The sequence below is a fragment of the Phoxinus phoxinus genome (assembly GCF_949152265.1).
Source record: "Phoxinus phoxinus genome assembly, chromosome: 4".
NCBI classification, from domain to species: Eukaryota; Metazoa; Chordata; class Actinopteri; order Cypriniformes; family Leuciscidae; genus Phoxinus; species Phoxinus phoxinus.
The window spans coordinates 26,827,408-26,841,694 of NC_136879.1; the positions used below are offsets into that span (position 1 = coordinate 26,827,408).

At 38.4% G+C, this 14,287-nt stretch overlaps 1 protein-coding gene across 3 annotated transcripts in view; it reads right to left on the minus strand.

The window, feature by feature from the left end:
- Window positions 1-14,287, minus strand: part of bcas3 (BCAS3 microtubule associated cell migration factor) — a 224,822-nt gene that overhangs the window by 153,284 nt on the left and 57,251 nt on the right. For all 3 annotated transcript variants that reach the window (XM_079611583.1, XM_079611582.1, XM_079611584.1), the window contains exon 16: window positions 4,517-4,667. In XM_079611583.1, the coding sequence (XP_079467709.1) occupies window positions 4,517-4,667 (151 nt within the window). The remainder of the gene's footprint in view (window positions 1-4,516; window positions 4,668-14,287) is intronic.

A 14,287-nucleotide genomic window follows, 5' to 3' on the forward strand; every position in this document is an offset into this window, starting at 1 on the left:
GTTCTCGTTTAACACAATGATGACTTTAAACATCTTTTGGGGGTAATTTCGCATTTTTGCGCATATATGCTGTCACTTTAAGACTGAATGCACGGACCGAAGATACTGAGACACATTCAGTTTCTTTCTCAACTGTTCACTTATGACATAACCGAGAGAATACTTGCCGAGACGGGTATCTTGACATGCAGTAGTCAACATTTGAAGTGGATCAAAAAAATCATCAAAGTTGTCCTAAGAGAAGAACGGGTATTGTTCAAAATTCATGTAGGTGAATTTTTTTTGTGAACCTTTGATGAAAGGTTTTGATCCACTTCAAATGTTGACTACTGTAATTTTGTGTGTATGTGTAAACGCGAAAGAGGAATCAATTCGGTGTTCGAGCGCTGTCTAAAACGTGCCCCCCTCCCTCTCTCCCTCTCTCCCTCTCTCCGTGCACTTCGGTTGTGTGAGATAACACATATAACAGCGCACGAGTCACGATTTTCGCCTCTTCTTTTGCATTTTAAAAGTTTAAATTGGCAAGACAAAACACGTCCAAATGATAAACGTTCCCTCTATGATGGTTAAACTTAGAAGTTATCTGCGAATCACATGCGTGCCAAACCGTGTGGCCTGGTCTGTACGGATCACAAATCAACATGGATTTACATGTAAAAGGTACTTGAAAAGGCAAAACAAGTCAATGAGAGTTGCATAATATGAGGTTTTAATAAATACTAAGTCAATATAAGCCTACAAAAATAATATAGTATTGGTTGGTTGTTGAGAACGAGATAAATGGTAAAACTGTGTAAACATTAAATATAACTGAATCAGGAATTTGCTAGGGACTACAACAAGCTCAAGCCCACATTGTAATACTATTTGCTGTTATAGTCAGTCTTTAAAGACAAGAATAAGACACCAATGCAGAGACAAGTCGGTCATGACCGAACCACCACTAGCATCAGTGGTATTGACGTCCTTTTAGCACCTTCACTACAGTCTTATACTAATATGCGGGTAAACATGGTCTAAAAATGGTACTGTGCTGGCTGATAAAGGAGGAGGAGGAGGAAGTAAAGAACAAAAGGAGGTTACTCATCACTTAACAGACACATGGAAAAGGGGCGATGAAGTCATCAGTGCTGATATCAGACCTCACTGCGCTGGCTGATTTGACAGCTGAAATCAGGAGAACAGCTGAAGTGGTTCGCAGAAAAAGAAGGTCACACAGTGACACAGCTCCTGGAACGGCTATGTACATTAGAACTCACATTGCTGTCTCACCCAGACACTTCTCATGCTTACAAGATGAGTGTTTTTAGCGAGTAAAGTATTAGTGAATGTTAATACTGAACTACGCAGGAATAAAATATCTAAAAGTCAGTAGTTGGAACAGTGGCCTGTGGCCAGACATGGTGCTTATGTGGGAGTCAGGAGGTTTGTGTTCTTTCTTGTCTATATACTGAAAAATCAAACTTGAATAGCATCATTAAAAAAAAAAAAGCATTAAGGCACTGATGTTTTTTATTAAAGTACTAAATATGAAAAACAAGTATGTCGCAAGTACACAAGAATGTGATTTTGCAGTTTGAACAAAGAACTTTTAAGTGAATCAAAAACAGTGTTGCTATTGTTAAACTAATACAAATCGTTTTCGTTTATTGAAATAAAGCTGAAAATAAAACAGGGTATCTACAGTGTTTTTTTATATAAAATTTAAGACTTTTTAAGACCTTTTTAAAGACCTGCACAGATTAAATCAATGCCGTATGAGAGGGGTAGGACAATGTTTATGGTAACATACCCATAAAATGACTCTATAAACAACGATTTAAACAAATTTACAGTTCAAAAACAGGTTGACAAAGAAAGTTTTATAAAATGATAAACCTCACATTCCAGCCTTTAGACCATTTTTTAAGAAAATGATGTCCAAATTATAAATTATTATATTATATTTGCTTATTTTCGATCCACCGGTTGCTGTGTATTCCAGAAAGCAGGTTATGAGACATACCCGGGTATGCAAGCGGATAACCTCAACTTTCATTTAAAAAAACAGAGGTAACTTTCAGGGTATGCAAGTAGCCATAGCAGATTACACTTTGAACATAACCTACTCAGGGTTAGTTACTTCAAAGTTGTTCAGCGCATGCGTGCACTATTGATGAGGCTCCAGTGATCATGATAGATTAATGGGCGTGGTAGAAGAAAGAAGTATGATGCGCTTTTTCTTTTCGATTCATTGCTCTGTTGAGAATGTCTTGTGTCTTGTTAACTGTGAACATACTCTGGGTTGGCTGTAATTGGCGTGAACCAGTAGAATGCGCAGCGGCATGTATTTAGTATGTAACAGGCGGCGCTCCATTTATTTAATTATTCAAAAATCAAACACATTAAGCCAAGTTGCAATTCCTGTTTTTCTGTCTCCAAAATTTAACATCTCTATTACGGTAAGACTTTTCTTCTTATTTCATATAAAATAAAATATTTAAGACTTGAGACTCTACGGCCTTAAATTTTATTTAAGATTTAAATAAATTTACAATTTAAGACTGTTTGAGGACCCCTATTAAAATATATTAGATGGAAAAACTAAAGATTTAGAATGAGAAAGATTGCCTTGCCAGATAAACAAAATAAAAGTTGAAGTCTTATATTACTAAAACTGAAAAATAATAATAATAAAGCTAAACAAAAAATATAAAAAACAGAACAAGTCCAAAACCCTGTATAATGTACAGGATTCTCAGCATTAACAGAGAATTTCTTACATATGTGAGTCAAATTGACATTTTAACTGAAATGTACTCAAATGAATTGGAATCGGAACATAAGAATCAAATCAAACTGAGATGTAAAATGGGAATCAAACTGAATCAAGAAACCTATATCTGACGTCGGAAAGTTACCACTTCCTCTAAAAAGCTCTCAAATCAACGCTGTTAATATCCAATATCGCTCACTTGAAGTTAGACATTTGTGGCAAAGACGGTTTCAACCTGCTTTCCTCCCGCACCAGCCCGCTTGATTTAGCCACGACACTAAATGTCCAGTTGCATTATTACAGACTGTGTCTGTAAGGAGGACGGTCTCCCATGTGGTGGCCAGATCATTTGCCATTCACCAGCCTCAGCTCTGAGTGCTGCACATCTGAGTGTAAGGTTTTTTGGGCATGTTGATGGGCAAGGAGAATATGAGCAGAGACAGGCGGGTACAGCTGACTGACTGACATATACTGTACGTAGACACACAACACAGTTCAGCACAACATAGGATGTCTCTTGTCTGCCGCCACATATGCTAGCCTCAGCTAAGAAGACAAAGACAAAGGATGAAAAGGGACTAGACATCTATCTGTCACAATGTACAGCCTCGGACTCAGCATGTCTGTAGAAAAGGCTGTTTAAATGGGGACTAAGCTCATATAAGGTCTCCAAAGCCAGAAACTAAACCCTACGCAAGGCTGAATTATTCAAACTTCAAACTAATGCACTCTTGATGACTCTTCAATTCAAAACTAGAAGTGAGAGCCCTTAAAACAACCTCAGCGCAAGTGTTCTGCATGACAATGAGCTACAGGGCTTTGTATAAATCTGCCTATTTAAAGTTGACCCGATGTGCCACTGTTTCGTTAGCGAATTTCCCATTCAAACTTTGCATTTAAATGAAAATAAACAATTGGAATAAGCCATAATTATGTTTAGTCAGTATGTAAATGCACACTGCAGTCATTGATATGGCAACCAGTCTTTACCGGCGTGTTCATGTTACATGGAGAGCAACCGCATGCTCCGTCCAGTGATTGTAATGCATCTGGCTCAGGAACTAACGACCGACTACAGCAAAGATCCATATGTGGGAGAATGCAGGTTTGCATGTTTGTGTAAATGCAGGCAATCCTCTGGCAAATGACGGTTTGATGACACTTAAAGAGTTCATGCGAACTCAACTACGTTTCAAATCCCCAACACAGTTCTCACAAATGAGAAATGCTATCGCCAGGAATGGCTGGAGCATCAATGATCTTTACATGTCCAGTGACTTACAACAATTATATTCCGTTAACCTGAATTGACCATGTAGCCTGGTCTGCAACAAAAGCTAACTGTGTAAAGTTGACGTTTATAACCGGTCTAACAGATGACACAAATCGATAGGTTTTGAGATACTACCTGTATTAAGTACCTTGTGCCTTAAAATGGCAACATCATTTCCATTGAGAGCTCTTCTTGGTTTAAAGTCACAACACACCAAATGGCAAAGATAACTGTAGCCAAAAGGTGACTGTAGCCAAAAGCAAGTAGCAGATTACCTATCCAGTCAGAATACAGCCTTTCCAGTTCCTGTCCTCAAGCATCAACATTTAATTTTTGATTTGATGAATTCTCTTGCAATTCAGTTTGAATTAAATTATAATTCTAGTATTAACAGTAATAATTTGTGTCTTAAGTAATATAACATTGAATATAACATAACATGTCTATACGGAACACCTTTGCGTGCTAAATAGTGTGCAGGAACCCACCCAGTGCGCTTGGTGATGGTGCCCAAGGTCATCGGTTGCTTGATCTGAGCCAGTGGTAGCACGACCGTCAAACTGGGTAATGCAGACAGGCGTGGGTTACCCATGTTGTTGTTGGTGAAGTTGTTATAGGATTCTTGACTGGTGAGTTTGGCTGTGAAAGAAAATGAAAAACGTAAGTAATTTGAGTTTGTATTTAAATTAAAATTCTATAGGTCATATACATAATACACTAAGATTTCTTTAAAAGGAATTAGTTTTATTCATCAACGAATGCATTAAATTGATCAAAAGATACAGTAAAAACATTTATACTCTTAAGCAAGATTTCTATTTCAAATAAAAGCTGTTCTCAGACTCATGAAAAAAATACACAAAAATATTAAGCAGTACAATTTTAAACATTGATAATATATATATAATTTCTTGAGCACCAAATCAGCATACAAAATGATTTCTGAAGGATCATGTGACGCTGAAGACTGAGGAATGGCTGCTGAAAATTCAGCTTTTTTCAAATATAAAATATATTAGAAGTTATTTAAACTGTAATAATATTTCACAATATTACCCTTCTAACTGTATTTTTTATCAAATAAATGAGACCTTGGTGAGCATAAGTGACTTTCACAAACGTTAAATCAGCAGCCTATGTTAAAGGGATAGCTCACCCAAAAAATTTATAATTTGACATAATTTACTCTTCTACTGAACACAAAATATGATATTTTGAAGAATGTCGGTAACCAAACAGCTGATGGGTACCATTGACTTCCATAGTATTTCCAAGTTCAGCATAAGAAAGGAATTCATACAGATTTGGAACAACTGGGTGAGTAATTAATGACAGAATTTTCATTTTTGAGTGAACTATCCCTTTAAGTCCAAACTGATTTGTTGTATCCACCTTATTGTGCAATGTGAAATTAAGCTTAATTTTTGTGAATGTGTGAGACTTACAATTCATTTGCTATAGGTAAATAATTAGGAGAATAGCAAAGTGCAGTAAACAATAAAACTATTTATACAAACCAGTTTGATTAGAATTACAACAATACCTTAAAATATGATGCTAAGAAAACAAACCAGTTTGCAATATCAAGCAGCATAAGCCGTTTTGTACAGCTAAAAATAACTGGAAGAGGATGACGCGGGAAGCCAGATACATTCAAGTTACAAATGGCAGCACCCACTCTTGCGTTAAAAATAAGATGGATAACAATTAACAAAAAAAATAAGCGAATGATGAAAACAGCATTCCAGTTGTGCTAAAATATACAATCAATTCACAATAGAGCATGTTTTCTCAGGGAAACAAACACAACAGATAAAAGGTTTATATAGCTCTCCCCTTAATTATTCACCTTTCATCAGTTTTTGTTTGTTTTTGTGTTGCTTTTCAATCCAGATGATACAGGCATCGATTTGATCCACGCTTCCACACCACAAAAACAAACCTATTTAGTGCATATGTACTCTGCACAAATATTTTACACAAAGTCGTTTTTTTAACTCCATTATATTTTCCCTTTCAAGACATAATATTTCGGACCAGTCCAATAATCTCAGCGAAGATTTTCCTTGCTTCCATTGTAATATCACCAGGAAGAGGGTATTCAGGGGCTCCGAAAAATACCTGAGACACAAAACAATGATTATCTGAGGGCAAAAGCGCTGAGAGCGGCCGTGCCACAGTGTTGGAGGGGTTTTAGATCATTAGCCAGCCTGTCTGTGTCTCTCTAATACCCAGAAACGTTGTCTTTGTGCTTAACCAAAGAGAGACCATTTAGGCCTCATGGCCCTCGATAAAGGCCTGCTTTGGCTGGAGACATTACACAAACCCCTGCGCCATTCCACACAGGGCCCGGATCTCAAGGGCCCTTCACATTTCAAAACCACTACACCCCAAGCGCAGCCACCTTTTGTGTGCAAGAGCAGCAGAAAAGAAAAGGAATTTGAACAGGAAGCAGCCTGAAAACCCATAATGGTGCTTCTGGTGGACAAAGACGAGGAGTAGAGGAAGAAAATTCTTAATGAATTTAGCATCTTTCCATGAAGGACACACTCAGTCTCTGCAAACTTTTCAACCCCCGCCAAATCAAAACCCAACTCGCCCGTGGACACAGCCGTCACGGCGGCAAAGCTTAAGCCATCAAAAAAGCAGACGCCTCGCACGGGATGATGTGAAACTCAGCCACCAAATGACGCGAACCCGAGTGTGGCAGGTTTGGCCGGAACCCTCAAGAATGGCACGTCCGAGAGAGGCAAGGCGCCTGGCCAGTCAAAACGATACTGCTTATGGAGTTGTCATTTGATTAATGACTCATGTGTGATGGCCTGCGCAGTGATACATGACAAGCCAATGGAAAGAAGATCTATCGATGCAAATCCAAACTCCAAGAGGTAAGCCGGGTCACCCTCTGTCACCTGACCCTTCTGTTTAAGCTCACTCCGCTCCATTTGCATTTTCTTCTAATGGCACAGACCTGGCCGCCCTGTCACTGATATCTTGTTTTCTCCCCCAAGCTGTTCTATTTGCATCTGATAAAGCAATGAACACAAGCGATCCATCTAAACTGGCACTTTTCCATTCGTTATTTGGTTGATTTGCACACAAATAGCTAAAAACAACAACATTCTTACGCAAACATCATCCCATTTTGATCGCATCCACACTGAAGTGAATTAAAAAAACACAACCTTGATGGAAGCCAACGTGAATAACAATCCTAGGGACAGAATATTGCATGACGTTCCAAAATGTCAGCCATTGAGAAATCGCTGGGCTTTAAGGAGCATCTGCAGAAGATCTGAATTCCTAGAAAAAAGTCATACTCTCTCAGTTTGGGAATACTTTGATATATTCTGTTTCACCCATTCATGTCTTTTGCACTCGTCCAGGTTTCCCAGACATGCTCCTGTAAGAGCGTAGTTCACAGGAGGTAGGGATTAGGACGGGAGGGGAGGAGGGAAAAAAAGAGGGATGAGTGGAGAGGAAAAGGAACAATGGCGGTACCGCCGCACTCAGGGGGACGGCGCTGTCATGTCAAGTCTGCCTGTGCCAATTCCCAGAGCTATCATTATTAAAATACACACTTTCAAAGGAGGAGTACTACAAGTGGAAGTGGGGGGGGGGGAGAGAAAAGTAAGTAGAAGGAGAGGCCAGAAAGTGCCGGATAAAAGCAATCCCGGTGGACAAAGTGAAAACAAATTAAAGGAACCATTATAAAACACAGATGCTGCAAAGAAAATAAACTTCACAAGATTTACTGTTTTCAGAAGAAATCAGACATTGGTGGAAAAGCCATTTCTGGTTGCCTCTGCTTTTACAGTATCTGCTCACTGCTATTTTCAGGCTTGTAGTGGGGTCAAGCCAGCCTATGTGAAAATGGCCAACTGCCAGTCTTTTCCCCAACCGCCAGTGAATGAGAGTGCTTTTAAAGTGACAGCGGAGATTTTTTATCCCCTGCAAAGTTTTTGGGTTGTACGGAATCTGCTTTAATGAGCAGAAACATTATATGAAACTTCCTGACTATTACCAGACATTGTGCCTTATAAGTATTTTCACCAAAAGACTTCAAACTGCATTATAAAATGAATGTTTTCTGTTCCCCCTCATTCCATGTGCTGATTTCACTGCAGAGTTCACCATATGATTACAAGCCATTACATCATGACAAAAAATATTCACTGCTGTAAAATAGCAATATACGCATTTATCAAAGAAAATGTGAAAGCATTCAAGTGCGTAATTTATTAAACAAACTACATCCGAACGAGACTGTCTGAAATCAGATCCAATAGTTTACAACATGTCAGCATTTACAGCTCATCAGAGGAGCACCTTGGTGACAGTGGGAATCTACACTCTTCTGTGGCTCAGATAACAGCCTTACTGAAACCATATGTGAGCGAGTTTGTTTGCAAGGCAATATGTGTGTGTGTGTGTGTGTGTGTGTGTGTGTGTGTGTGTGTGTGTGTGTGTGTGTGTGTGTGTGTGTGTGTGTGTGTGTGTGTGTGTGTGTGTGTGTGTGTGTGTGTGTGTGTGAGGATGTTTCACCTCAGACGAGCAGACTTCGCAAACGGCGCATGAGAAGATGAACAGGAAGGCATCCGCAGACTCAATCAATGCACCTCGGCATGTGGCTCTGATCAGGAGCACGTAATCTGATCATGTCAATTTACTTATGGGTAAGTGGGAACCATATTCTCTCCTCCCAATCATGAACGCTGCAGTGTCATTTCAAACATGTCTAAATGAAACCCTATGCTGGTCTGTCAGAGAGAGAGAGAGAGAGAGAGAGAGAGAGAGAGAGAGAGAGAGAGAGAGAGAGAGAGAGAGAAAGAAATGTTCCAGTGAATAAGTTCAATTCAAAGCGGCAGGATGTCAATCAACTCGCTGCCTGATAGGACCATAACAGCAGTAGACAGTGAGTGGTCACGTTATTCCAAATATTCTGATTAGTGGTTGACGAATATGGTTACAATTGTTGATTCTAAAATTATTACATTTAGTGCTGCTCAATCTTGAAAATGTGGATACATCCATGATACGAATTAGTAAATATCAGTGAAATTTTTAATATCAAAAGAAGAAAATAAATCTTACAGTTTGGCTATAAAGCCTGTAAATAATAAAGGTAGGCTAAACCAATTCAAGTGTGCGTGGAAGATGTTCACGAAAAATGTGAATGACTACACTACACTAAAATAAAATAAAAATTTTAATTAAAGAGAATTAAAAAAAAAAATCTAATATAAAAAGTGAAAGTAACATGAAGGTCAAGTATTGTGACTGCATTTAACCCATTCAGGTTAGTGCACACATTAGGAGTAGTGATAAGTGAACACACACACTCGGAGCAGTGGGCAGCCATTTTTGCTGTGACACCCGGGGAGAGATTGGGGGTTAGGTGCCTTGCTCAAGGGCACCTCAGTCATTTCCTGCCGGTATTGAGAAGCGAACCCGCAACCTTCGGGTTACCAGTCTGACTCTCTAACCACTAGGCCACGACTGCCCCTAATCTACTACTATTGAAACTGAAAGAGCAGTGCAGTCCCATGCTGCAACAGCTGAAAAGGAAATATAGCAGAATTTCCTGTTTCTTGTGCCTGTGCCATGAATGTGTTAAGCAGCACTGACAAATGATGTTTCCTTTAATAAATATATGTTTTAATTGTTCTAGCCTAGAAATGTCAATAATCAAAATTTCTTCGAACTCAAATGCTCTATTCCATTTCCAAGCGAAGACAAAACCGGTAATCTTACCCTGGGGCCACAAGCACTGTTTAAACTCATTAATGTAATTAAAATATCTAGTATCAAACCACAACATCAACTCTGCAGAAATGATCATGATCATAATTACATCCAAAATTACAAACTAAAAGGTGGTTTTGACTGGCAAAACCCTGAAAAGAGTCTGCATAAAATAATATCAAAGCATCTACAACAAGAAATTAAAAACCAGACATTTCATCATTATTGGTCTTGATTTGACAATACGGCAAAAACATGCATATCCAACAGCTGTTTCAGCCACAAAACAGGCAATTTAATCCATGTATTTGCTTATCATAAAATTATATTGTGCAAACACAAACATATCAGTGTTTTCATTTCCTCAGTGCAATTTGTGGTTTTGCTCTAAGTTACACATTAAAAAGGAGCCGGACAAAAAGATTTAGTCCATGTAATATATATATACAATATATATAGAATTTAAGATGTGTATACACACACACAATATAATACACCGTGTGTGTGTATGTGTGTATGTGTGTGTGTGTGTGTGTGTGTGTGTGTGTGTGTGTGTGTGTGTGTGTGTGTGTGTGTGTGTGTGTGTGTGTGTGTGTGTGTGTGTGTGTGTGTGTGTGTGTGTGTGTGTGAAATAAAATATATCCTCTTGCTGCCAGCCAGTCTGATATAATTCTTTAAAATAAAATATTAGTTTAGAATACACACACACACACACACACACACACACACACACACACACACACACACACACACAATAGAAATATTAATTCTACAATAATATTTCAAAGAATGATATCAGACTGGCTGACAGCAAGAGGAGAAATGCTGCATTGCATCATGGTACAGAGAAACATTCACTGTGGGACAGTGCAGGGTCTCAGGTCATGAGAAGTGTCAAAATCACATTTCCTCACAGTGGGAAAGGGCAGCATATCAACATGGCTCACTATGCCTGATAAAGACACACCAGCCCACAAGAAAAGTTTTCGCATGAAAGCAAGACTTACAACAAAAAAAAAAAGGGAAAAAAAGGAGAAAACGAAAAAACACATAGCAGGCCACCCAGGCCAAACAACAGCACAGTCTCAATTAGATGTTTACAATCATCGTGCCAGGGGGAAATTATACTAGAAGAAACTGTAAAAAATTAGGGAAAGATTTTCTTTACAAAATAATGTCAACAATGATAATCAGGCATAGCTATACTTATCAAATAAGATCCAACAATAAATATGTATGGCAATAAAAAAGTAAAACCGTTTAAAGCTGCATAACATTTTCTGATAAAACTACTAAAGTATACAACAACAAAAACAACAAAAAGATACTGTATATAGAATATTTTTAAATATGTTACAAAAATAAAAAAGACATTTTTAAATATATTTTAATTCATGAAAACATGATAGATTGACAAATGTGAAATTAAAATATTTTCTTTTTACAACAAAACTTGTAAAAGACAAACAATAAAAATCTATAACAAATAATTTATCTTTAAGGCAGATGCTGGAGAGGAAGCATTGCTGTTTGCTTTTAAGAGGAGGCCATTCATAAAATTCAGGACAAATTACAGAGTAACTCCAGCCCTGTTGCTGGATTAGATTCATATCAAGACAAAACGTAGTGGCATGATTCAGGCCTAAGTATTTTTCCTCTCTCTGCCAATGGAGTGAAATAAGGTCCATCATTTGAGCCTGGCCTGTTAACAAAAAGCTGAGAACACAGCGCCACAGAGAGGCCTACACTCGTACTGCATCCAGCAATAGGACAAGACTTTGTAACCAGAGTAATACATCTTTTGGATAGAGAGTCTAAATGAGACTGTACATGATGCAGAGTTGTGGTATGTTAAAACAAGAGCGGTGCTTTGATGCCTAGGCTGATTGCACGACTGATGTTTTGTGAGCGGAGGAGCTGAGCTTTATCTTTAAGAATCAGAGAGCCACTGTGAAGCTGTGATGGAATTTAAGAGAGTGTGTGTGTGTGTGTGTGTGTGTGTGTGTGACAAGGGAGGAGGCAGTTTGTGATTACAGAGAGTGTTTGCTGGCCCTGTCTCTATAGATCAGATCGGCTGCATGTCCCACAGACACACACGCACATATACACACAGAGAGAGAGAGAGAGAGAGAGAGAGAGAGAGAGAGAGAGAGAGAGAGAGAGAGAGAGAGAGAGAGAGAGAGAGAGAGAGAGAGAGAGAGAGAGAGAGAGAGAGAGAGAGAGAGAGAGAGAGAGAGAGAGAGAGAGAGAGAGAGAGAGAGAGAGAGAGAGAGAGAGAGAGAGAGAGAGAGAGAGAGAGAGAGAGAGAGATCTGATGATTGTGAATGATTCAGCACAGGACTCAGTGAGTGTGTCACGCTTTACCGCCACTCTCGACAAGAAAGCAAGACTTCTACTCTGCTCTAAAGGCACTACAGCCCTAATAACAAATATTAAATAGAAGATTAAAGACTACTTAGTCCCATATTTGGCTTAGACATTATACACTAGGCTATGAGACCACTAAAATAATAATTTCACTTTTGAGTGAAAAGTTAAATAATTGTATACATTTTATTCACTGCAAAATGTTGGTAAGACTTATTTTACGTTTTTAAAAGAAGACTCTTATGATCACCAAGGCTGTATTTTGTTTGATCAAAAAAACATTTTTTTAGTTCTTTATATTAAATACATTTTTAATTAAATATATTTTAATTAAATATATTCAAAAGAACAGCATTTATTTGAAATAGAATACTTTTGTAACAATATAAATGTCACGTTTGATCAATTTAAAAGCATCCTTGTTGAATAAAAGTTGAATTTTTAAAAAAAGTGTATATTAACATTAAAGAGGTGGTAAAGTATGATTTCACTTTTCTAACTTTAGTTAGTGTGTAATGTTGCTGTTTGAGCATAAACAACATCTGCAAAGTTACAACGCTCAAAGTTCAAAGCAAAGGAAGATATTTGCTTTTAAAGAAAAGGACTACAACAAACGGCTGGTAGGGACTAAACGACATTCCTCGCGGGTTACTGACATCAGCAAGCCTAAAATGTACATAAACCCTGCCCCCGGGAACACGCAGTCCATGTTGAGAAGATGAAGAGTTGTTGTACATTTGTGAGTCAGCTCAAACTTTAGCATCCATCTTTTCACATGCAATCGAAAGTCACTTTGTGTGCCTCTCACAACAGTTCCTATACGAGCGATTTATAGATTACCATGACAGAATATCCTAATTGAAGATAGTTCACTAACTCTACATCAGCAACATAAATTCATCAACTAACCATTCAGAGACGTCCTGTTGCATTACATGTTGTCACTTCTTCTTTTGTCTCTCCATCTTTGTCTGACTCCGTTTTAACATTAAAGGCAGAACAGTTTCTGTCATTTTAGTGTGTCTGCGTGAGGTAATCGCAGCTGCTAACACACACAAGCTCTTGAAACCCCGCCCTCTGTGCAGCTCATTTGCATTTAAAGGGCCAGGCACAAAACGGTGCGTTTTTGCAAAACCTCAAAAAGTGACAACTTTAACATGCTATATAAAAATATCTGTGGGGTATTTTGTGCTAAAACTCCACACACACACACACTCTGGGGACATCAGAGATTTATTTTACATCTTGTGAAAATGGCATTTTACCAGCCCTTTAATTTTCAAGAATTTAATTTAATTTTCATAAAGATTTGAACTGTCAACTTTACAACCAGTGTTGCTTTTTAAAACATTTTGCTCCAAACAACACTGCGTCAACAGTTTTGCAAAAGCATCCATGTCTGCCTTGTTTTCGCTATAAGATGAGGAATGGTGTAAACAGGCGTAGTTACTGATAAAACAAGCCTGAAACCCAAACAAGCCGAATGCAGACTTTAAATGGCTCAAAGGAAGTATCCCGTTATCCCTAACTTAATAACAGCGAATTAACAGCTTCCTGTTGCACCTTGTTTTTCCTTTCAAAATAGTCAATGGACAGGTGAAGAAGCAGACCAACAAGCATTGTAAAACTGACATGTCATTTCCTGTAAGCGCAAAGCTAAAGGTGACAACCTCAGTCCGGACGGCACTTTCAATCGCACTCCTCACAACCTTGTGCTTGGTCGGCACAGAGCTTAACCGGCTGCACAGTATGGCTACCAAAGCCACATGAGCATAAACACTCCAACAACAGTTATGCTTCAAAAAGCATTTTCTTTCACCATTTGTTAATTTAAAGGTAGTTTATTGACAGGAGGACAAAACAACTAGCAGACAACACCACGTAAACAACTGAATTAACTCTCTGTTAGCACTGAACAAAGAAGGACTTGTTGAATTATCTGACAATGCCATGAACCTAAGGCGAGGGGGATGTGCCTCCTAGTCCTAAAATAGACCGAAAAAACTCCACAATTAAACTGGAAGAGAAGAAAGCCCGATTGTGGTTTCTATTTTTACAGAGTGCCAGCTCTGAAGGATGTGTACTTCTCTAGTTCCTTCCCTAAATCAATGAGTTGTCACAGGAGACAATTGCAAGTCTACTGTTGT